Genomic DNA, 26,449 nt, shown 5'->3' on the forward strand with positions numbered 1-26,449 from the left:
AGAGCAAAAATGAACCAATTTACAACTGTAACTCTGCTAGGAGGCTGAGTTGTCTATTTTCCCTTACATCTATCTTTCTCTAAAGGAAGCATGTCATAGTTTGCCCGGAACACATGATCTTCTGGTTTCCAAATGCTTTAATTAACAGAGAATCAAAAACAGACTATACAAAGAATGCCTGCTGTCAAAGAAATAAAACACTGACTTTATCTGAGCAGCATTATTTGGAGCCAGGAGCACGCTGGTGGAGCTGATACTGAAAATAACCAACATCGTAATACTGATGGAGTTAATGTTGACTAATGCTTGCTATATAGCACTTTAAATATATGCATCATCAGGGATTATCTCATTTGACTCTTGAAAACCTATGAGGTAGGTGCTGTTAACGCCCATTTCATAGATGAGGAAACTGCGGCTTCACAAGCTTAAGGACCTTACCTAAGGTCACCCAGCTGGGAAATGGCAGGGTCAGAACTCAGATCTCAGTGAGGTCTGTGCACCCTGAAGTCCCTGCTCCTCACCTTCTGTTATCCTGGCACAAGGCAAGGCACCGGGCTTTGAGACAGACCAGGTTTCATCGAGGTCTGGCCTGTGACCTTCAACAGATCGCTTGACTTTTCTGAACCTCAGTTGTTCCATTGAGATAAAAGTGGGGAAAATAATAGCTGCCTCATGGGTGGTGTAGAGATTAAATGACGTTTGGACATGTGAAATCCAGAGGTATTCTACAAGTGGCAGTTCCTACCCCTCTTCCATTTCATTTCATTTCATTCCAATTATTTCTTTTTTCCATCCATGCCCTAAGTCTCCCACCATTGTCTACAGCCTTGTCCCTGCATTCTTGGCTCTGTGTCATGCGGCCCAGCATGAGGACATCTTTGTTCAGCTCTTCTTAGCAATCCTGCAGCTATGGTCTCAACTTGCGTGGCCCCAGCTCATTCCCAGGACTCACAGGCTCCCACCTCACTCCGTGGGTCCCCCTGACATCACTGACCCACTGGAAGATCTGGGAGGCGAGGAGCCTGCAGGCTGGGTGGCTGGCCCAGCTCTCTCTTCTACTCAGGAATTTCTCTCCTGTGAGCAGGTTCCTAAGAGAAGAGCTCTAAACAGCAGCTACTTTCTCCCTCAAACCTTTTTAGATTTAGATTTCATTTCTTCCAGAAACTTGGGCAGTCCTAACTTAGGATCTTTTCTGAATTTCCTGGAGGTTGAAAGTAAAAAAGAGAAAAGACAGTAATGAACAGAATGCTTTTCAAACATAGTCCATAGATTTTAGCTAGAAAACACGGACACCTAAATGGTCTTTTGAATCAGGGGCTCAGGTGAGAAGAGACAGCAAACAGATGGATTTGCAGATGGCCACAGAATAAACCAAAACCTCTGGGGCAAACAATTCACCTAGAAGAACACCCACCTTTCAGAGGTGAAGGGAGTCAGTGATCATGGCCATTTTCAAGTCCTCTTAACTCTTTTTAACCATCATTGACAGATCTTTAACTTCTCACTTACTTTCAAAACCCCTGCATTTGAAACTTTAGATGAAAACTAAATCCCCTTCACTAACAAATTCTTTAAAAGTTTGGCTCTTGGAAATCTACTTCAGCTGTATAAGCTGAGAAAGTACAGTCAAGAACAGGGAATTTGGAAGCACCATTAGGAGACAAATGAAGCAAATGCAGGAAGGAACACAGAGAGAGCCCAAGGTGGGAACCGTCAGGGACTCCAGAGCACAGAATGACCCGGGGGCGGTGGGGGAGTGTGAGCAATGCTCTTGTGAACAAATGAGGGCTGAGGAGACCCCCTTTGGGGGAGGGGAATGAAGGCGTTAGCATCTTTGAGGGAGAAAATCTCAGCAGCCATGACTGAAAGTTAAGGAGACATGATTGTGTGAAAGTTGGTGCTTGTTTGAGATATTTAGTAGTGAGAGGATAAAAGCCAAAAATGGAAGCGGCGTCACACTTGGGGCTGTGGTGAAGGTTGGGATTGTCAATGATCCCTTGTCTAATTTCTACTTTTTTGCAGAACATGGTTATTCTTCAGCAGGATCATGTTGAGCTGATAGTATACAATGCGGGCAAATACATGTCTCTATTTTTCAGAAGGTTGAAGGCCCTTTGGATACCTGTAGGCCTTTCACTCTGGCTTTGTGTGCTACGCAAATGTTGTGATGAAACGTCCCAGAGCTGCCCTACAGGGTCTTTCATGGGGTTTTCTAAACTATATTTCATAACCAGGAAGCTAGAGGTAAATTCTGAACCTTAAAGATTGAAACTACACATGAAAATCATGAGCTGCATATGGGATTGGTAGATAGCATTCTACATCTGTTAAGTTTGTCTCTTCTACATAATGAGGAAAAAAATCTTTTTAAGCAATTTCAACTATTCAATTTAAGAACTTTATTAAATATTCTCATAGTCACAGTACTTTTCTTTTAATTTTATATATATCAGTGCAATAGTATGCTCATTCAGGCATTATGAAGAGAGAATTAAGAATATAGTTTGATTATAGCAGAGATTGGAAATTAGTATGATCTAGTCTTTGTCACCTAGCATGAAATTCTACATAACTCCTTGGCTGTAGGTTCAAGAATTTAACCAGAAGTTCTGTGTGAATCAGAACAGTCTATATTATGCTTGAGTGACAAATAATGACAAAATATTAGTGACTTAAAACAGATTTCTTTTTTTCTTACTTAAAGGGCCCACAGGGTCTCTGCTCCTGATAGTGCCTCAGGGACCCAGGTGGATGGTAGCTCCACCATCGTGGGCAGCTGCCATCTCACCCAAAGTCTGCAGGATTGGCTCCAGCAGAGAAAGAAAGGGTTGGAGAGTTGCACACGATGAATTAAATGCTCCAACATGCAAATGACACTTGCCACTCCCACTCCCATCCCATTGGCTAGAACTAGTCACATGGTTACACCTAACTTCAGAAGGGCCAGAAATTGTAATCCTCCATGTACCTAAAAGTAGAAGAACCAGATACTGAGAAACATCAGTAATGGTAAGCAGTGGTTTATCCTACCATTCCCTTTCCCTAAGGAGAAAAGATTAGTACTTTAATCAACTTTGTAAACTGTAATTTTGAAATCAAGCCTGGTGGCCTGCATGGGGATGGGAGGGAGTTCCAGTAGGACAGATATAAGTCGAGTGATATTTACTTAAGCTCGTTTATTTAAACACCTCATTTGCAATACGGAACCAAAATGCACTAAGCCGCAAAATGCAATCCATGGGTATCTAGGCTCTAATTTCTTCATTGTCCAAACGAGACATTCTGTGAACTCGAATGGAAACCCAGTCATAGCTATAGAAATCCACTTAATTCAAGAATGATTATCACTTAATAGATGTTAGTTTTTAAGGGAATGCAGAGTTAAATATGTGTTCTTTGCTCCAGGGGCTAAGATGTAACTTTAAAACAGGCCAGTGACGTAAGGATTTAAATAATTTAAGCAACTTGCTATTAAATTAAGTGGTTAATCAACAGAGAATCATCATCTTTGGGCTTTCCTCATACAAGGGTCTCACCCCATCGTCCTGATGAAAACAAAGAGGGGATAATGTCGAGAAAAAGACTTGTGTTAGACAAATGCATCAACCCTAGTAGAAAATATTAGAAGGGAAGCAGCACAGACCAATGTCCTCAGGCCTCCAGAGATCAGAACATGGAGCAATCGTGGATGGGATGCAGAGAGAGGTTTCCAGTGGCTGGGAAGGAGGATTTGTTACAAGTCAGAACCTTTCAGGGATCGATGTGCTTCTGGAGCAGGCAGGGAGCTGCCTGGTGCTGGGAGAGAGTCAAACAAAACCAGATAGACAGGGCTTTTCCAAGAAGGGAAATGTGTTACAAAGTTAGAGTTACTAGGCATTCATGGGCTGATCAGCGGTGATGAAGTTAACAGTCCAGTTCTGGCGCCATACTGTCCAGGTTACTCAACAGCTTGCTAACCTTGGACAATTTTCTCAACTTCCCAGTGCCTAGTTCCCTCATCTCTAAGATGAAAATAACAATGTCATCTACCTTTTGGCACGTTAGGAAGATTCAATGAGTTAATTTACGTAAGGTATTTTAAAAAGGAAATGCTATGCACATGCTCAATCGTCTAGCCCTACAGTCTTCCCTGTTTAGCAGAAATGCTCTTTTTTCCAAAGAGAAGTGGTATGAGTGCTCCCAATTCATGAAATTTTTAAAACCCAATGTGTTTTATTAGTAAAAATTTTTTAAATTTAAAACATAAGCATCTAATTGTTATAACAGCAACTAATGAGCATCTGGCTATCATGTTGAATAGAAAATTTAGCACATGGAATATGGAAAATCATTTAGATGCCTCAGCATCCAACTGATTTCTTAATTTTGTTTCCATTACAATTCTTCAGGAGTCTTGATTAAGACAAACAGTACATTGCTAATTGTAGACAGGTAATCTCCTTGATAAAATAAAAGTGGGAGCAGTTTGTCCCGAGGGCCATGCATAAAAATGAGTTAATGCAGCAGTGTGACTTAAGTAGGTAAGTAGGTATATACTGTGGTTGAGGATGATGTTTATCAAGTCCTTCAGATTTAAAAAAAAATGTTCTAAAGATTATGGAAACATTAAAGTAGAACCTTAGAATAGCTTGGAAGCCACTGAGCTATCTCATCTAACAGACTTGTTTCTATCAGTTAAATCAACCCCAGTGAGCTATCAGGGTCTCGGCAGGGAACAGCAGTGCCTAGGCTGACACTGGTGTGCAACTTGGCCCTTTATGGCACCTCCTCTGACCTTGGTTAGACCAGATGACCTCTATGGTTCCTTCTGTTCTAAGATTCCATGATTCTAGCATTCTGTGTTCACTGGGAATACTTGCTAATGAGCCTGATTTTACTATGATAAGCCTTCTCCTCACCCTGGTGGTTGAACCAGTTTGTTCTTATTTATATTGCAAAAATTTGTTACGAAATGAAATTTCAAAGTTATGCTTTTCTGAAAAGGATAGATATCCTTTGTTTCAAATCCATTTTATTTTTGTTTCTGTCCATTGTAGTGATGTTTGTATAAAATAGAGAGCTGCGGTCTTCTACAGCAAGGAAAATTAGTGGTTTTTGTTAACGCTCATTGGTTACCGTAATGTCAAATCTACAAGGAAACTCAGATTTGATTTTCATGACCAGCCAGGTCAATGGTTCGTGTTCTGTTCCCTGACAGTTTAGCTATATCAAAAACCTGGTTCAGTTTTTGATGATTTTGAGCCACAGCAGAGAAGTCGGACATCCTCATCCACGCTGATATATGGTTTTCCAGCCATCCCCAAAATCAGATAATTCATTTTGCTACTTATCATCTGAATGGTTTTGTGTCAACCATGACTATTACCAGCTTAGGCTTTTCCGCTGTTCAAGTAGACACATCCAGGAACCTTCTCTAGCAGCCCAGTTCACTTCTCATTTCAGGAGTAAGCCCTGGCTAATTCATGGAACCCACAGGAGGCATCAACTCCAAACCAGTGTTCTATAGCAGCATCTATTAAGTGATACTTTAACGGCCTTCCTCTGCTCAAGATCTCCAGAAGTTTCTTTGCCTTAAAGGGAGCATGCTGTTTAGTATCACTATTAAAAAACACAAGTTGAACACATTGAAATTATAAAGTGATTTCTTTGCCACCTCAAATATATATAAGATACAGTCTCAAAGAGAAAAATAACCTTAGATCTCAAAGGGGGTAGCCCTGGGATCACAGGGCTCAAATAAACCCAAAGGAAAGGTGGTATTGGGGAAACCCTGGCCTTTAAGCTTTGGTCCCTTTCTGCTCATCAACAGAGAACATTCGAGCGGGCCCCATAGGATACACAAACTCTCCAAAGGACCCTTGGTTGCACTGGAGGGAAAGCCTGCATAAATCTTTTTGTTATGACAGGAAAAAGTGGTTGGGAGAATTTTCAATGCCAGGGCTTCAGGCAGAGCATGGAGACAATGGGTAAGAGAGGACTCAAAGCTTCTGGGAAACTGGAACTTTCCCGTGAGTATAAAGGGGAAGTCCAAGGTGGTATTAAGATGCTCCTTTCTGTGAAATATCAGGAAAGAGCAGGCACTCAGAAGCCACCTTTCTGTCCGCCCCTGTCAACCCCAGGTGCACGCACTCCTTCAGTGGGTGTTCGCGGTTCTGGGTCACTGCGTCCACCTGCACCCAGAGCTGTCCTCTCTCCCTGCTCCCACAGCCTCCCGCTGGTGCTGCTAGTGTGCGCAGCCCACCATCATCCCCGCCTCAACCACGGCCTTAACCTCACCTGTTCACTTTCCCCTTTGCCACTCCGCTTTTGAGCTACATAGATATGGCTTCATGTCCTGATGCTTAGCCATGTGACCTTGGGCAAGTTACTTAACCTCCTTTCCTCCTCTGTCAGAGTGGTAGTAAATATTTTCATCCTAGTAGAGTCTGAAGAAATGTCAGTTTCCTATTTTTCTATTGCTTTTCTTGTCCCATGAGCACCTCTGGAGACCTCTCTGAATAATGAGAGCACATCTTTCTGGTAGGGAGCAGAGAGTACAGCAGTTTTCAAAAGTGAATATTTGACTATTTTTGGCTTTGGCCCAGGCTCTCTTTTAACTAGGGTTTATTTTACTTTGCCAGAGAAATGCTTTTTTTTTTTTTACTTCCATATTTGCTGCCATTCCACATTCTTTAAAGTATATGCAGGTTGTCTAGCTAAATAACATTCTAAGCCAGCTATTGTTTAAGCTAGGAATGAATATCGTTTGTTTGTATTTCTTCGAATGTACCCTCTGTAATCTTTAACTTTACTTTCAAGAAAATGTAATATGAATTGAGTGTCTTTCATGTGTCAAATGCTGCAAGCAAACTTTATCTCCTTTTATCATCACAAACCAATCCAGTAAATTAGAATATATAACTGATCATGTTGCCAATTAATAAGTACTGTCATTTTAACAATGCTGCTGTCAAAGCATAAGGATGCTGGATCACTTTCAGAATTCCTACTTTCACTCAGTCATCCATGCCTGGGGTACGTATTGTTGAGCCGCTGCAGCCCCAGGCATTCCTTTCCACCTGGAATCAGGGACTCAAATACAGGCATGATATCTCAGAGGAATTAATCAGCTTGTTTAAGTGACAGCTGACATCAGGAAGCCTTTTGAGCCAGAGGAGTGACATGATGACAGCAGTATCTTGGGAAGATAAATTTCACAGCCACATGCAGGATAGATTACCTGAAACCACAACATTAGCCTTTCTTATGCTTACACATCTGGGGGACATGATTTAAAAGCTCATAAATATGATCTGTTTAAAGAAGGAACTGGTGAAAATTAAGAATTTCAAGGTTCCACCAAAGATGAAGGAGCAGTGTTTATCCAACTGGTTTGCATGTCCTAAATATTTATGTACACAAGTGTATGTTGTTAATGAAGTCACTTGGAAGTCATTGGAAGCCACATTTGGCAGTGTGGGCATCGTATCCGCCATTGCCCTTTTGGTTTAAAGTTGCAAGAGAAGAGAAATTCTCTGCAAGCATGAGAATTATTCATCTGGCTGCCACCTGAATTATTGTTATGAAACACATTGAGTTTGACAGATAACCCTGTTCTTAGCCATCCTTCAAAAGAAGCATAAAAGAGCCTTCATGTTTAAATATCTCAGCCAAATTTCTTCCTTCTGAGCATGCATGGAATACAATACAATGTCTTTATTTCTTAATGAAGTAAATATTCATATTGGATGCATCCTTAGAAGAGAGAATAAGAAGGAATTTTCCTTATTTGATTTCTTCATCATTCTAGCCCCCAAGAGCCAGTTCTTGGATCATGAGATCTCCCATGGAACCTGTTGTTTTTCCTTGAGTCTTAAATATTTCCCAGCTTGGTAAGCCAAAAGTTTCCATTCCTAGGAAGACAAATGAAAAAAAAGTTGCTATTTCAGTGAACAATTTTGAACCTAGGCATTTGTTATGAAAGAAAGGAAGGTGTTATGTCTGGTCCTTCACTTGGGTGAATCAGCGCTGAGTGAATGGCACTCAGGGGAACAAGAGAACAAAAGGGGCTGAAGGAGATGCTGAAACAATTCGGTTAGTCCTCACCAGAGAGGAGCCTCAGACTGCACGTGGAGCCCGTGTAAAAGGGTCCTGGGAAAAGCAGAGGGCAGCCCTAGAGATAGAAGCAATAGGAAGGAGCTATCCTTATCTGATTTCTTGATCATTCTAGCCCTTGGTGTATGTGGCCCTTGGTTGGCCCTCTACCAGGCCTTGTTCTTACAAGCAAAGAACGGTTTCCACTGGGGCCAAGAGACAATGCAACTAGTAGAAGAGAAAGGGCCTGGGCTTTGGAGCCAGAAGGCCCTTCATTCAAACCCACTATCTATCTCTGTGTGACCTTTGACTTATTACTTACCGTCTCTGAGCTTCATGAAATAGGGATAGTCAAGATAATTAAACAGACTAACATATGTAAGGTCCCTAGCACACAGTGGGTGCTCTGTCTGTGATATATCTGGGGCTTCTTGCTGCCTGAATCCCTGGGAGCTGCTGGACTCTCTGTTTCCATCTGTTCCCCACCTGCAATCCCTCTATGACTGTGCGTCACCGTACCCTAACTATGAGCTCTCCCCACAGCCTCCATCGCTGTGTTTGTGAAATGAACATAACCCCTTTACAACTTCTGAGGCTTTCCAAAGCCACAAACCAAGGACTAACAAAATAAAACACATCTTAAAAAAATAAAGGGGCAGCAAAGTTATAAGAAAATCTCTGAAAGTCTTGGTCACCATTGTTGCAGAATGTTGAAATGCAAATAGATCACAGCAGTTCACACTGGCTTCAAACACCACTTTGGAATCCTGTATAAACAGAAGCGGGGTTCCAGGGGGCAGAGCAAACAGACCGGCCTCCTCTGTTAGTGTAGAAATGTGTCTGCCTTGAGCTATGCCCAGGGACAGGTCGCTGAAGAGAGGCAGGTACGACCTCAAGGGGAAGGAAAACTACACCAGCATTTTCCAGCCCCTGCTCCATGCCAGTAGTGAGCTAGGTGCTTTCATCTGCATGTTCTCATTCGATCCTCACAAGGGATTTGAGAATTGTACTTTAATGACCCTGTTTTATAGGTAAGGAAACTAAGGCTTAGAGAAATGATGTCACCTGCAGGTGCAGGGGGCATTAGGGTTGCTCTTCAGTGAACATCCATGTGTCTAGTAGGAGAAACTTTTGAAGATGCAGGAACATACAAGAGAAATTTTTGTTTCAAATTAAGGAAATAGGAAGGGGGTTCAAGGAATCTAAACCAGGAGTTCTAGAAGCTGGAGAATAGGTGTAACGTAGGTGTAGAACTTCCATGAAGATTTGGGAGAGCTTGGAACAGAGGAGGGGTTATATCACATCACGTGAGTCAGATTCCAGGTCAGTTGCTGACTGTCCTGTCCACCACTCAGGGCTTCTCACTGGCTCTCCCCAATCTCCAAGCTTCTCTCCTCCTCCTCTTCTTTGTCTCTTTTCTCCCCTATCCTGGAAGCAAAACTAGACTCTTCTGCTTAGCCATAGCCCGGTTTTGCTGTTGTCTCTGTCGCCCTGGTTTCTGCTGACCTGCAGGCCTCAAGGGCCCATCTCCCACCTAAGAAGTTCATCCAAGTATTTTCACAAAGACAGCTAGCTTGGCAAAATGGGTTGCTATTCTAGCTGGTAGATAAAGCCTTTCTCACAAGGTTTACAGGGACACAGTAAGCAGAAAGAAAAGGAGATAGGCCTTCAAGGTGGGAAACAGTAAAACCCTGCCGTGGAGGGAGCAGGAGAGCATCAGAGCGTCATTGCAAGGAGTGTCTGGCAGGGACTCCTCTCTCTGCCCCCTTAGAGAAATCACATGCCCTCCAGGAATGTGGTCCCTCATCAGCAAAGCCAGGGACTCCTTGAGCCCTTCCTGCTGCCAGGTACTGGGATTCCCACCAGGCTGTGTTTGCAAACATGTGTGTTACCTCCACCCTATCCCCTTTAAAAATCTCACCGAGCAAAGCTTTCCAAAGGCATTAATTTCTTTTCAGTTTATAACCGAAAGAGTGACAGCGTCATAAGGTCTTTTTTTGACTGGATGGGAGGGTTGACTGTCACTTGAGGATTGGTGTGCACCTTGAGAAAACTAGAAAGAACATGGAGAAAAGTGTCATAAGAAGTCAAGTTACCCCAGATCGCACAGGAATCACCTGAGGAGGCCACTCAAATGCAGATTCCGATTCATTAAGCCTGGGGTGGAGCCAGGATTTCCCACAAGCTCCCAGTTGATACTGATGCTGCTGGTCCACAGACCACACTTTGAGTAACGAGCGGCTACAGAAGATCAAATCATGCTTACTTTTCTTGATTTCAAGAAAGAAAACCAAAACAGAGGAGTCAAAAAGTACACTTTGGAATGATTCCTATCCAAAAAGCTAAAATAAAAATGTTTAGGGTTCAAGAGAAAAGTTCCAGTGAACGGAAGAATTTATGACTAAATTCAGATTAACGATGAAGATCCGCACTCAAACCCTCCCTGCAAGATGACACCACCAAAGGCCTGCTCCCCCACGACAACCCCCACGACAACCCCCACCCAAGGAAAGTTCCTTCCTAAAACAGGCAACACCACTAGTTCTTCCAGGCTCCCAGGCACTGACTTGACGTCTTACTCCACCTTCGATAGCCCATCCTTCAGCCCAGCTGGCATGCCCTCGCCCTCCATTCTGCTCGCATCTCCCTGGTCCAGGCGCCCCTCGCTCTGTGCCCATCTTAATGTAGTTGTCTTTGTGCTTCTCAATGTCTAGTCTCTTCATCTGTGATTCCCTGCCTGTGCCTGCCAAGCTTCTTCTGAAAACAGCACCTCAGTGTGCGGTTCCCCTGCCCCAGAGTCCCGGGGACTCAAGCCCGGTGCTCTGGTAGCCAGCCTTTCCTCTCAGCTCCTCCCAGCCACCCAGCCAGCCCGTCTTCTCAGCCATCCCTGGACATCAGCCAGTGACATCTAAAAAGTCCCTGTGGCCCCCAAAAGTTTGACTCATTTACACAGATTTTAAGGCATTCTCTTGTCCATTCTATAAATAAAAACCCTGAATACTTCACCCACATTTTTAAATGCTCTGCAAAAACATTTTGAGAAATGAAAATCGTTATCTTCACAACGTGGCAGAAACTTGCACATGCGAAGACAATAAATACGCAGTCTACCCACATTGTGTTTCTCAACTATCGTTCCTTCAAATGTTTACCCCTTGTTTCGTGTCCCTAAACTAGTTGCTTAGGTGAGGACCCTTTTACGAAGGCTTATAGGTGCCATCTGGTGGAGAAAGTGCAGACAGGCGTGTTTTGGGGCTGTGTGTCAAGGAAATGTCAAGCGTGCAAGCCTGAGTCTCTCCCTCATTGCCTTCCAGTCGCTGGATTCACTCACAGTCCTCTGAAGGCCTTCTGGCTGGACCCACACCTGTGCACCTGGGCTCTCTGCACCCAGGAGATGTGTAAATCAGACCATTGTGCAAGAGCACAGGACATCCACCCAACTCGCTATTGCTTTCTGCTGACAATCTGGCTTGCAGAGCGTTGCCAGTAGAGTGTAGACTGTGTCTCTGCTCCTCTCCACAGGAAACTCCCTGGTCCTGAGCCCTTGGCAGCCCAAACCACAGCTCTGACAGACCTGTCCCAGATGGTGCAGGCCCCTCCTGGGGCCCTGTGGAGTTATGATACAGTCTGACCAGGTATTTTAAACAGAATTCTCTTTTAAACAGCATGCTCTTTACACAGAGAATGCACTATACAGCCCTCCATTTTAAAAAGGTGGAAGTCCAGAGGTTTCTACTGTTCTATACAAAAATATGCCCGCCTCACTTTTATAATAGAACAGTTGCCATTGTCAGAATTCATTCACGTCCCGCCCCCCACTTCAGTCCATTAGGGAAAAAGACCGCGAAGATGGAGCACGGGAAGTTTAGAGTTCAGAGTACTCCACTCTCCACAGGGAAAGACGACCCTGATGGCAAGGAGTGTGGCGATTCTCTCACAGCCCCTGAAGTGTTTCCCCCTCAGGGCTCCTTCCTTCAGATCTGTAAACATTGCCACAGTTGATTCACATCCAGTTTTATCCTACAAGAGTGCCAACATTTTCTTCCACTTGAGTCACTCGGTAAGGTGCTCTTGTCCAATGAAACAGGATGAGGTACCGAAAAGCTGCAACCATGAGCTTGATTAAAACCAGATTGCTAGTTTCACAATTGCCTTCATTAAGGAAGCCAAAATACCTTTCATCCCATGGACCATTTCTTCTCTTTAAATGAATGACATTGTCCATTTGTTTCCCACTGATTGCTGTTTCCAATTTAATTTTGTCTACGTAGAGCAAATTCCTCTGACTCTAGACATGGCAGGATTCTTTACATTAGGCTGTATCTCTTTTTCTTTTTCCAGAAACTATTTAATGTGAAAAGAGACCTCAGAGATGACCCAGTTCAAGGAGCAAATTGGTCCATAACTTTGATATCTTGATTCTTCAGCCAGCAGCTCTTGCATTCAATACTTACTGAGCACCTACTATATGCCAGGTGCTGTGCTTTTTCCACTACAAAGTCCTGCTCATACTGAAGCTAAGCCAAAAAGCAAGCTCAGAGAGCTCTAGAAAGCCCCTGGTTAGTTGATAGCAGTGAGCAAGTGTTTTTTCAGAACTGGATAATTAAGTATTCTTTGCTCAGTAGCTTCTCTGACATCTACAGAGTACTGTTTTTACACTTCTGTGGAATTGCCTTTATAAAGCTTTCTGGGGGATCTGTCATGTGCTCCTGGGTGTCCCATGACCTATAGAATAAACTAGAGCCGGGGTGCTCAACTGGGGGTGATTTTGTCCCCCTGGGACACTTACAAATGTCTGGAGACATTTTCCTCTGTCAGAGCTGAGGGAAGTGTCTGGGGAGGTGTCTAGTGGGTGGAAGCCAGGGGTGCCACCGCCTGTCTTACAACGCAGAAGGCAGTCTGCACGCCAAGAACTATCTGGCCCACAGTGTCACGAGGGCTTTGGTTGAGAAACCTTAGGCTGTCAGGAAGAAGAACGGGACGCAAGGTGAGGCACTGGACTCCCCAGCCCTGCCAGCCCTTCTTCATGCAGACTGTTTCTCCTTTTCTCATTTTCCAGGTTGTAGTTCGACATTTCTGCATGAAGTTTTGTTTGAAAAGTATGTTTCCTTCTGCTTAAAAACAAGAACAATTGAAGAATAGGGAAGTAGAAGGTGACAAATCTTTGCCCTCCATTTTATAGTTGAGACACATTGGGTCAAATCGGGTGGGAGGCATAGCTGATACAGGATGAGGGGAATCAGGGATCCATCTGGAAGCATCCACCTGAACCTGTCTTAGCTACTCAGGGCTCTGCGCATCTCCCTTTGAATAGTCACATGCTGTCTTGAACCATTTGGCATTTTTTTCTGTATAACACTAGAACACAGCCATACTATCTCTGTCACAGCTCCTCAACCCTGTTGTTCTAGCACAAAAGCAGCTCTAGACAAACAAATGGGCCCATTTGTGTTCCAATAAATCTTCATTTACAAAAACAAGTGGTGGGCCAGATTTTGCCTGTGGGCTGTAGTTTTGCTGACTCCTGATTTAGACCATAAGTAAAAACCTTGTTTGTTCTCTCCATGTCTCCCCTGCCTAATACCATATTGGCACATAGTAGGGACTGCCTCAGGAAACACTTACTGAACCATATTGAGGGTCAGTCATGCAGTCACAAATGCTAGAAGACTTTAATGAGAATAACAGCTGGAAAAAGATCCATCTAGTATTTCCCAGAGAATTTCTAGGTATCATTTAACTGTTTCCCTATGTTGGACATTCAGGATGTTTCCAATTTTTTTTTTATTACTAATAGCACTGTGATAAGCTCCTTCATACAAAAATTGTTGGTCTCATTTCTTATAATTTCCTTGAAGAATTACTAGGTCGAAAAGTATATATTGCTCAATTGCTTCCCAGGAAGATGGTATTGATCTACATTCCTAACAATAATAAGAGGGAGATATTTATCATATGCAAAGGATTTCTTTCAACAGAATGTCATGGATAAAAGCTTTGGCATCCATATGGATTTCCATGAATTTGCTCCCCATAAATATATTAAAAAATTGGTGTTAGCTACTAATCATTTTAATAAATAACATTCTCCCACACTGTTGTGACAGCACGATTATTAAGGCGCGTTGTTTTACCTGCCAGCGTCATCTAGCCAACCAGTTGAGGCTACCCTCTCTGGTGTGTTTCTTGAGCACCCAAAGAAACATCAGCTTCCCATTAGGGCATCAGAAGCTCCACTCTCTGCACACCTGGCACCGGCCTGCCCTGCCATGATGTACAGGGGCCTCCTCCCTGTGAAACTCACCACCAAATATGTCATGCAGATTGCTCATTTCCCTCAGGAAATTTCATTTAGGTTCATTTTGGCACACAATTGGTGGCAGTTCTTGAGCAATTTCTCCCGTGATGGCCCCCAACGTGTAAAATTTTCCTACAACGTTTTGCAAAAATCACTGGAAGAATACTAAGGATTTGGATAGCTGTCCAATCGTCCTTGGAACAGCAAGAAATGTCCCCTTTGAACTGCAGTGGGTGGTGAGAAGAAAAAGTGAAGTAAAGGCGGATGAAGGAGCAGGTGCTTGTTCCATCCTTTTCCACTTGGTGCTGTTGGAACAGGAAGGGACATGGGGTCTCAGCAGGTGTCTCACCTTTATGGAGAAGGTTGGCCTTTTCTTGGCTCTTCAGACTTTCCTGCATTTCTCCCCGTGAAAAAGAGGACATGTGTGACTGAGAAGTAATGGAAAGTGTTGCAGCGGTAGAAGTATACCTGAGTGGTTGCCTGGTGATGGTACTTACTTAAAAGTGGATGGCTTCCAGGTGAAATAAAGCATATGAAGACAGTGATAAAACCCAGCATTTCCTGGAAAGCCACCCTGCTGTATTCTGTTGAGTCCTGCCATGCATACCTCATCCAATCCTCCCACCAGTGCTGTGAGGTAGATACTGTACCACCCCCAGCCACAGAGAGAGAAACTGAGGCTCCGAATGGCGAGTTAACATGTCCAAAGACACAGTGCTCCTGAGGGACGGAGCCGGCTCAAGACCCAGGTTGACTGTAGTGCCTTCCTTAAGCACCCAATGATGTCACTTTGCTGGTACCTGTGAAAGAGTTTGGAGACATAGACCCACACTATTAAGTCATCCCCATTAGAGACCAGTTGACCGGCCTCCTGGTAGGCAAACCAGAATTCAGACCAGATTCATTTCTGGGTACTGTCCCCTGAAAGATCTGGACGGTGGCAGAAATGTTTCCCCACTGATCCCAGAGAGAAATGACCCATCAAGCTCTGAGAAACAAGATGTCACCTTTCGTTCGTGGCATCACTTGTATGGCCACACGCTTTACCAAGGCCAACTCCCAGGCTATTTGGACACCTACCTGGCAAAGCTGGTGCCGCCTTCCCTCCCCATGTCTATGTTGGTCCCGAGCGGCTGTGCTGCACAGGAAGTCAGATGGAGGACGGGGATCCATCAAACTATGCAGACATTTTAATATAACATCTGTTTCACAAGATAAAAAGGACTTTTGTCTGTGTGTTTTCTGAAGCGAACTATGGCTGTGTAATTTCCTCTCAGATGTCCCATTCTAATGAGGCCTGTGTGCTGAAGATTCATACAGTGTCTATCCTTGCCTTTGATGGCTCTCACCCATTCTGGAAATATTCCCTATGCCCCTTTTCCAAGGAAGGACTCACTAGACTGCCTGTTCTCCCCACTCCAGGACCCACTCCACACTCTAACCAAAGGGACCATCTGAACAACCAGTCTGAGCATGGCTCCCCCTTCTTCTGACATCCAGTGGTTGCTAAATGCCATCGGATGAAATTCTAACTCTTCATGCTGACAAACATGATTCTGGACAAATTCAGCTGAATTCTCCAGCCTCATTCCATCTCTGCCAGCAGCCCCACCCTTGAGCCATGTCAGTTTATGAACTACCTTCCTACTTCGTCAGCACTCTTTCCTCCCCCTGTGCCTCTGTGCAGCTTTCCCCTTTCCCTGGGGCACCCCAAACTGAGGTTGAGCTCAGTCGGGGACAAGTTGAGCCCAGGGGTAGCAAGAACGCAAGGGGAAGGGGGTTGAGATTTCGCTTGTCTAGGGCCGGGAGTGTGTGCTGACCAGCTCTTCTGTCCATCTTCCCCATCAGCGATGATCAGAGACAGACAATTATAACTTTAATTCACTTAGAATCTTGCTTTGACAACGTGAGATCTACTTTCCAAAACCTCTGTTGATAGTGGAATTTTGTTGTTATTTCAAAGCAAAGTAGAACCCCAGGGGTGGGGGATGGAAATCATGCATGGACACCATTTTCCTTATTTTTCTTCTGAAGTGTGGATGGGGCAGAGGAAAGAAATATTTGAGGGAGGAGAAGAAACATACAGCAAACACGGCATTTTGAAAGGCTAACCGGACATGGATGAACATACTGAGGTGATGTTCTGCTATTGTCAGAAATAATGTTTTACAGAGAAGCTATTTGTGAAGAAAGACCAGTTATTGATGGACTAATGTGCACTCAGGAATATGGAAATAATAATACAGACATGAAGTGCCTGCGGAAAGATGTCAGTCACCTGTGCAATTGGAGGGGAAGCGTGAACACCTCCAGATCTGACTCTGCCTATAGGATTCGACCTGTAGGACCCACCTGAACAGGCCCAAGTTTGTTTCACAAAATCAAAAGTGGTCGTTGAATGATTTGCTGGCCACCTTGCCCCCAGGATGTGATCTGATGATTGTTCTTTGAATTCAAGAATCAACTTAAGCCTGTTATTCAGCAAACATGTGTCTCAAGTTTTAGAATACAGTTCTGATTTCAAGTATCATTTCTTATCCCTATAACCCAGTGAAATAATCCTGTCATCCCGATATTTCATTGTCCAAACTACAATCTTCTCACTTCCATCTGCCCACAGAAACGTGACAGAATTCTTTGCTCAGATCACATGTCCCAGTTTTAGATTCAGGAAGCATGCTTGTGAGTCGTATGGAATCACTCCAGAAGTGGAAAAGAATCCCATGAAGATCGTTCTATTCAGTTCCAGGGTTTAGTTTTTTTATGCAAAATAAAATTGCCCCAACAGAAACATGAATTGAAAGGAAAGATAAAGCAAAAATATCTTGGAATGAGTAATGGGCAGATTTTTTTCCTAGAGGAAATATAGGAAGGTCAGAGTTCCTGTAAACACTGGTGAGATAGCCTATGCAAAGACCACCCTGTTATTTAGACATGATTCACACAGTGTGTAATGGTGTTTCTGCCCCTTGCTTCCCTTCATCCTTCTTCCCTGGGGAAATGCTTTCAGGAACCAAGCACATTTCTGCTGCTCAGCTCTTCAGATCCACAGGGGGAGCCCAGATCACAACCAATTTGATTTAATTCCCTAGGAAACTAGGCCTGAGAACACTACTTTTGGGGGTACTTTGCTAAGTTTTTATTGTCTGTCATTTAAAACAGAATCCTTGCGGACAAACCCCAAGTTTAGTCACAGTACTTTTCATGGCCCCAAAGAACTTCTTTATATAAAAATTCCAGCACCATCCAGCACCGCCTCACCCAGTATCTGAAGGGGGATGGATTTGTGGGACAATTTCACTGTCCAATCTGTGTAAAAAAATGTCCAACCCCCAAGCCCTCCCTATTCCTTTTCTCTGCATTATTTTTCTCCTGATGATCATTTACCAGCACCAAGCATACTGTTTACTTGTCTTGTTTACTGTCTGTGGCCCCCACTCTGCCCCTAGAATGTACATTTCACAAATACCTAGAAAAGAAATTTCTTGTCCAGAGTAGGTGTTTCTTGAATATCTTTCGGGTGAAGGAAGAACGGTCTTGCTCATCTGCAGGAACTGAATGGGTGCAGGAGGAGGTCAGTCAAATCCCACCAAAAGATCTCCAGGAGTCCCCTCTGCCCTCCCCACAGGTGCTCCTGAAATGCTACAAGCGTCTTTTGTTTTCCTCCTCTTTGCAGAGCATTGGCTGTGATGACTACCTAGGCTCCGACAAGGTCGTGGACAAATGCGGGGTGTGTGGAGGAGATAACACGGGCTGTCAGGTTGTGTCCGGCGTGTTTAAGCATGCCTTCACCAGCCTGGGCTACCACCGAGTTGTTGAGATTCCCCAAGGAGCCACGAAAATCAACATCACCGAGATGTACAAGAGCAACAACTATTTGGGTAAGTTTGGTCTCTTTCCAGAGGAGGCCATCTGTCACTGCCAGATAATGTATTCCTTCCAGGGTCGTGACAGAGCTGTGTCCAGAGGTCCTCGAACACACAGACGGTGTCACTGGGGAATGTCAAAGCAGCACCTGGTCTCCCCCTTATGAGAAGTTTGGGTGGAAAAAGTAAAAAAAAAAGTCTTTCTTGCAAATAAATGTTTACTATCTACACATTTAAACCAGCCTTTGTCCCTGCCAAGAGAAACATAGTTGTGAATTCAGTAACAGGCTCAATTGTTTATCTGAGATGGGGGAGACTCTTTGAAGAGCTAAGAGTTCTGTTGGGGTTTAGGTTGCCAGGGGCCACTGATGGTCCTGTGTGGACCTCCACTCCCTGGGTTTCTCAAGCAAAAAACCATTTTTCCCTTCTTTCTGCTTCATGATCCTGGACCAACAGTATGTAAGTATGTGTGTATCTTCTGAGCAGTCCAGAGCCCCTCAGCAGTTATTTGGGGCAGTGTCATCAGTGTTGAAAAGCCACTTCAAACCCGTTTTCCTTCAAAGGGAAATCTTTGTTGATACTTCCTTCTGGGTTCTGGCTGATTGAATTTTATGCAAAGCCAATCAAATCATAAAAACTAATTTTTATCAATTTCTGATTTAGCATGTACTTTGTAAGCATCTACAAATCAGTTACCGAAATAATAGAAGGAAAGCATTTCTTAAAGTCATTTTTAATGAACAGCAACATATTTTTTAAATTATTTATTTAACAGGAACTTAAATAGCACAGACTACATATCAGACACTATTCTTAATGCTTTACATGTATTAAATCATGGAACCCTCTCAAAAGCCCTTTGTTCCGTCCCCATTTTATGGGTAAAGAAACAGGCACAGGGGGGTTTGTAACTCGCCAAGGCCCCATAGCAAGAACAGGTGGAGTTGGGGTCCAAACACAGTCTGTCTCCAAGCATGGTAGTCTACCAAGAGGTAATTCCCAGGAGTAGTTCGAAGAACCCAGATTCTTCTGGTCCACCATTGGCCATGCACCTGTCAATGGCTGCAGCAGTTGAGACATCATTAATTTTGTAAATGTCAAGTATCAGGATCATGCCAGAAGGGAACTCCAGTCTTGAGAACTCCAGTTTCTACAGCTCTTCTTTCTCCACCCAAATGCAACCAAAATGAGTTTCACTTTGTTTTATTAGCTGGAGGAGGAAGGGACGGCAGATGGGACTCTAAGACAAAGCTAATTAAAGTGGAAAGCTGTTACATTAACTCCGGCCACCAAAATGACAATAAGCCTAGTTTTCCAGAGACTGGATTGTGTGTTATTTTTAGTTGCAAAAAATCGTCTTTGTGTGTTTCCTCCTTCCTTTTGTGCCCTTAAATCACATCTCCATCAACATCGGGCCTCCTAGAATGGACAGTGTTCTTCTGGGGATTATTGGAAGTGTGATTGTGTTCAGATGCACCAGTAAACAATGCCACTTTTTATGAGTTTTGTGTTGCTTTTGGTAGCTCAAATTAGTACTATTCAGTAAGTGGTTTTTAAGCTATGCGCTCTCAAGATAAAATTGTATCCTGGGTGAATACCTACTGGATATCTGAATGGAAACTGTTCTCAGAGCTGCAGTGTTTTCCTCTAGAATATGGGAATAAGAAGCTTGACCTTATCTGTAGTCACAGGAATCAATAGGATAACAGACCTTCAGGACCCAGCAAGTCCCCTGGCACTTATTAGCAGTTGGAAAATGTTCATTCCCTTTCTTTTGTCTCAGAGAGCTTGTCAGTGTGTCATGGAAGCAAAACTTCATGGAAGAAAAATTCCCTCTGACCCTATAAAAGAGGAAGATGAATATGGAAGTACCCAGAGTCAGCGGGAGGGTGATTGAAAACATCACGTGCAGCTTCGTATGCCCAGTGAGCAGCGGGGTGTAGGGGAAATCAGGTCTGTGACAGTATTACCTGAGGCCACCTGGACACAGGTGGGGGTGCGGACACGGAAGAGCAGGCTGGAGAGGAAGCGGGTTCCAGGTGCGAGGAACAGAGTCTCTGTGGCACTTCATCACTTGGGATGTAGTCTTACCTGGAATGCTCTTTTTTCTTCTTCTTCTTTCCCTTTTTTTGAGATATCATTCACATACCCTAAAATTCACCCTTTTAAAGTATGCAGTGGTTGGGATGGTCTTTTTCTCATCTCAGGTATTCTCTTTACCTGTCCCATACTAAATCGACTAATCTATGAAGTCCATATACTTTGAAAGTTAAATTGCACGGGATTACTTGAGATTATGTGAAAGCCCTTAGAGCACAGGCCTATCTATTTTTGGACTGTCCCATGACTATTTTTTTACATTACACATTTCCAAATATTGACATATGTTTCAAAGAGATATGTGGTGGGTTTCTCCACTATTTTCCAGGTAATGATAAAGGTTTTGGTTTCCTTACCTTGTGATGTCTGGCTATGTAAACTGTATTTAGTATAAAAATTTGACTAGATGCACAAAATTAATTTGGCTATTTGCATACATTTGTTCTGCAGAACAGACCATATAGAGGAATTGACTAGTTCAAATTGTATCATTGCTTTAAAAAATGCACAACTTTAACAAGTTTTTTCCATTGCCTTATTGTTTTCCATAATTACCTTTAGTTATTTGTAATGCAAGTCAAACTTTCCTTGTGAAATACTTGCTGTTTTTTAATAATTGATTTTCAAATTTGATAGAGATAGAAAGTAAACTTCTACGAAGACAGATGCACTTTATATTATTGATGCTGGAAAGACAGTTTAATAATCTCATTTGAAAAGGTTTTTTTAAAAACCTGAGTATTTAAGTAACTTACTCTAGGCTACACACTTAGTTAATAATAGTAGTCCGGTGGGAATGTCAGTTGGTACAGCCACTGTGGAAAGCAGTATGGAGGTTCCTCAAAAAACTAAAAATAGAAATACCATATGACCGGGCAATTTAACATCTGGGAATTTACCAAAAAAAAAAAAAAAAACAAAAACAAAAATCACTAATTCTAAAAGATATATGCACCCCATGTTTATTGCCACATTAGTTACAACAGACAAGATATGGAGGCAACTAAAGTGTTGAGTGGATAAAGAAGATGTGGTTGGTGTGTGTGTGTGTGTGTGTGTGTGTGTGTGTGTGTGTGTGTGTGTGTGGAATATTATTCAGCCATGAAAAAAGAGATCTTGTCATTTGCAACAACATGGATGGACTTAGAGTGTATTATTAAATAAGACAAGCAGAGAAAGACAAATACCACATGATTTCATTTACAATATGGAATCTAACAAACAAACAAAACAAATAGATTCATAAACACAGAGAAAAGAATGGTGGCTACCATGGGGGAGGGGTGAGAGTGGGTGGGAGAAATAGTTGAAAGGTATAAAGAGACACAAAATCTCAATTATAATAAGAATTAGTCATGGGAATAAAAGTACACCATAGAGAATATAGATAATAATACTGTAATATCTTTGTTGACAAATAGTAACTACAGTTATCAGGATAAAATTTAATAACATAGATAACTGTTCAATTGTTACATTGTATACCTGAAACCAGTATATATAGTATATCAACTATACTTCAATAAAAAATATATATAGTAGTCATACTTTATGTATAGGACTTCAACCTCCAAACATTTTTACATGTATGGTTTTCTGACTTTTAAAACTGGATATTCTTTATGTTGCTTCCTTCAAAAAAGATCTGTAGTTACTAAAGAGGCAATTAGAGTTAGGATATGAAAATTGAAATTTAAAAATCAAAAACTACATAGAAGTAGTAGGCACGTGTACCAAAAACCTTGGCTAATATGGAGGCAGCTCTAGTGCATCCACCTGACGCTGAGTTCATGGCTTGATCTGGTTTGGCCATGAAGAACTGGACCTGCCAGTCCCAGATTCTGAAGGCCTGGGTTCTGGCTCTGGCCCTGCCATGGCTCACAGGGAGACAGGCCTGCACAGAGCTCAGGGGACCAGGCCGGCTCAGCCCTTCACGGTGCTTACTGTCTCTGAGCAAACCTGCAGAAACCATGGCATCTAATGGTGCACAGATTTTAGGAGACAGGATGCATGTTTGCTCATTTTAGGTTGGAAACTGATGAAATTCTGCAGAATTGAGCTCAGCTTTTCAGTGTTTATTTGAATTTGTCCACATGCTTCAAAAAATAGACTAGTTGATAGAGTATAGATTTCCTATAGATTTCTTTTTTTTTTTTTTTAATGAAAAAGACTTTGGAACCCCTGTATCCGTTGCAGGCTATGAATTCTCCTTTTGCATGTGAGTTACTCTGACCCTGCTCTTTAGAAATAAAAAATTAAATCTAATTTTACTAAAATTATTGACATTTTATATTGCTTACCTCTTCCTTAATAATAAGATGTAAAATTATTTTAGCTGAAATATCAAAGATTGGCATAGTTCAGCCAGCTCAGTTTACTAATGTCATTATGTAATAGTTAAGAAATCAGACATAAAAGCATACCAAACAAAAATTGATTCTACAGAACATGTTCTACCTGCCAACATGTTACATTGTCCTGAGTCTTAGACTTGGAAGGGATTTTTTTTTTAAAGGTCCATAAGCTTTTAAAAATAAACTGGCAATACCTTTACTTTTAAGCATGTTTTCTTAAAGTTTTAAACAATGATAACAGTGGTTAGCATTTAAAAAGTCAAGTATCTGGCTCATCTATAATTTGCAAACTTTATTAGTTCAGCAGCTTTCTATATTGGAAAGATTGGAGTATTTAAATATAATGATATCTTACATCTGTATAATCCCAAGGATTTTTTCTCATGTACTATACAATTTTTGACAGTATTAACAATATAGAGCAAAAAAGATTAAATTCATTCTTCATGCTGATCCCATGCCTTCCAATCCACTGCCTCCAAGTATACAGAGATAATTGACCACTCTTAACAGTTCAGTTTGTATCTCCCAATCCTTTGTAGAAAATACAAATGAAGATATATTTTCTAAAACTGAAGTTACTATACACAGTTGGCAGTTTGCTTCTTTGTTTTCATATTACATCATATCTTCTTAAATGAATACATATAAAGTTAATTCATTATTTTTTGAGTGCACAAGATTCCATACAAACAGATATAACATAATTTATTTAGGCATTTCCTATTGAGGGTTGTTTAGATTGTCTCATTCCTAATATTGCAAATAATACTTTAGATTTGTGGTTCAAGATGGCAGACTGAGTGCATGAGTTTTGCTTCCGTTTCCCAAGATTCCATCAAAAGTCTCTATTATTCTAAAGGAACATCCCGCCAGTCTCTATTGTTCTCAAGGAACAATAGAGGATGTAACCTACACCCACCAAGAAAACAGAAGTAGGGTGCCTCTGTTAAATGATTTTAACAAATTTCTGAGGCAAATTCCTGAAAGCAGATGGAAGAATGTTCACTATTAAAACAGAGGAAATCACAGCCTAGGTAGCAGAGGGGGCTGTGATGAGAAGGGCCTGCCTGCATGCAGAGCCCCAGGCACCCCTGCGTCTGGCATCGGGTAAAATGGGGGTGGGAGGGGACAGTGGAGCTGAAAATAGGGGGAAGAGTGAAAAAACTGGTGTACAAACAGGCACCCCTGCCCTCTCATTCAGAATGCTGCCGTCAACAGCCTCATCCAAAAACCGGAGGGATCTAGATCATGCGTGAGAGGACTGGTGCTCCAAGATTTCAGAATTCATTCTAGAATTGGAAGAGCGCTCAGTGACTGGGACCCCATTCTCTTACCTCTAGAACTTGGGCTACTAACAAGCTCCATCAGTGTGTACAGAGTTCCCCTTGCTTCTCTCTTAAATATCAATGGATAACTAATAAAATAACACAAATGGACAACCAAGATCATTACACATTTTTTTAAACCTATAGCGTGAAAGAGAAAACCCAAGATAAATAACTGGAAAAATTGTTTCTAGAAGAATCAGAGCAAATTCTTGGAGCAGAAAACTTAAAAAAAGGCTCTCTAATAAGTAACATGCTTCCACAAATATCCTAATACATAATCTTTTCATACTTACACAAATATTTCTGTAGGATAGACTCCTAGAAATAGAATTTGTACATCAAATGGAATGAACCCTTAACATTCTGGAAGATAAAGCAAAATTCATTTCCAAAGTAGTTGTACCAGCTTACACCAAAAATTGCATGGAAGACCCATTCCACACACCCTTACCAACACTAAATATTATGAATACTTAACTTTTAGTGTATCGTTTTTATTTGCTTTCTCCTGACCACTCATTTTTATTGCTATTTGTACTTCTATGAATTTGCTATTTTTAAATTGTGTTTGTAGTTTTTGTACTGATTTTAAGAACTCATATGTTATAAATAATAACCATTTTCTGCTTATATGTGTGTTAGTCTCTATCTTGTGTTACAACTCTGCTTACGGTATCTATTACTCTGTGGAGAAAATTTTAATCTTTTGTAGTCACATCTGTCATTCTTTTTTATGACTGGTGGGGTTTGTCTTACTTAGGAACATCTGCCCACCTCCAGCACTACAAAATGATTCTCTGAAATTTTCTTCTATTGCTTTTATAATTATTTGTATATTTAAATATTTAATATTAATATTTAATTTATATTTAATTAATATTTAATAAATAATAATAAATATTTAATATTAATCTGAACAATACTGACACTTGATTCAGGAGCAGAGTCTATCTCCCCATTTCGTGTCCTTTAATAAAATTTCTTTGTCTAGATTTTGTTTTATTGAGTTTATTTCCAGATATTTTATAGTTCTTGCTAATATGGCATAAGGTCTTTATTTCCAATACGTTGTGCTGGTGCATGTTAAATCGGCTTATGTTATGTATTTGTTTTTTTACCTGGACGCTTTGCTAGATTCTTTACAATCCTTCTGGTTTTTCAGTTATTCGACGTGGATTTCTGAAGTGGAAAATTTTGTTATCCATAGGTAAGAATGATTTATTCTCCCCTGAAGACTTCGACCTCTTCTTTCTTGTCTTGTTGCACTTAGAGGCTCAGAACCTCGGAAAAATTTGAGGATAATCATGATGATAGCGAGGTTCCTCGTCTTGTTCCTGCCAATGGGAGTGTTCATTGGTGTTTGCTGAGGTTTCTGATAGGCATCTTTTATCAAAGTAAGGAATTTTCTTTCTGTAACTAGCTTTTAAGTATTTTTACTGTAACTTGGCCTGGTTTTTTTCCCCAGTGTCTGATTATCCCTAGTTGTCAATTTATATTTATAAAGTTAATGGATTGCTCATTATAGGTACATTAGTGGATTTCCTCCAGAATGCTTATGTTTCAAAATCATTCATTGAAATCCTAACCACCAAGGCGGGTGATGAGGTCGTGAAGGCAGAGTCCTCATGAATGGGATTGGCGCTCTTATAAAAGAGGTCCCAGAGAGCTCCCCGACCCCTCTGCCATGTGAGCTTACAGGGAAAAGACAGCTCTCTAGGAAGTGGGTCTCACCTGACGCCAAATGGGCTGACACCTTGCCTTATGTTTCCCGGCCCCCAGAACTGTGAGAAATAAATTCCTGTTTTTGATAAGCCAGCCAGTCTGTGGCATATCCTGAATGGACAAAGGAAGTGACCTACGTCTGTTTCTGCGCCAGGCCTTTCCATCAGGTGGGGCAGACCCCACTAAGCCGTCCTTGCCCTGTCCGTCAGGTCTCTCACGAGTGTGTGCGGACAAGGGGCAAGCAGGGAGCAGATCCCCAAACCACTATCTCTTAGAGGTGCGCAAGGCTTCAATAGGAAATAAGCATGAAGCATCTAGTATGACAAGACTTTAATACCTGTTTTCCGTACTTCACCCCAAGGCTCCAGTATTGATCAATAACTCCTTAACAAAACTCTAGTTTTCTTTGTAATGGCTAAATAGGAAACAGTCTTCTCTTCTACCTCACCGCCAGAAGGCTTCAGGATCATGCTGGCTTCAAGTGTAAAAGTTTATACCTTTCCTCTTAGACATCGAGAGCCTGCCTGTTTCATTGAATTGCTCCACTTGCATGTGTTTATGGCCCCTGCTCTCCCCTCTGCCTCTCCCGGAGCAGTTCCTTCTTCCCAGCAGAACAAAAAGAGAAACAAAACTGGACATTCATCTCCCTCCTGCTGACCTCTTTCTAATCAGAAAATGGTTTCTTTGGGGTATGGATTTGTA

At 42.0% G+C, this 26,449-nt stretch overlaps 1 protein-coding gene across 2 annotated transcripts in view; it reads left to right on the top strand.

Moving 5' to 3' along the window:
- Nucleotides 1–26,449, top strand: part of THSD4 (thrombospondin type 1 domain containing 4) — a 528,195-nt gene that overhangs the window by 414,691 nt on the left and 87,055 nt on the right. For both annotated transcript variants that reach the window (XR_012120776.1, XM_073212115.1), the window contains exon 8: nt 18,051–18,255. Coding sequence is in view for 1 of the 2 variants with exons in the window: in XM_073212115.1 (XP_073068216.1) it covers nt 18,051–18,255 (205 nt within the window). In the remaining variant the exon portion in view is untranslated. The remainder of the gene's footprint in view (nt 1–18,050; nt 18,256–26,449) is intronic.

The sequence above is a fragment of the Manis javanica genome, chromosome 8 (genome assembly GCF_040802235.1).
Source record: "Manis javanica isolate MJ-LG chromosome 8, MJ_LKY, whole genome shotgun sequence".
NCBI classification, from domain to species: Eukaryota; Metazoa; Chordata; class Mammalia; order Pholidota; family Manidae; genus Manis; species Manis javanica.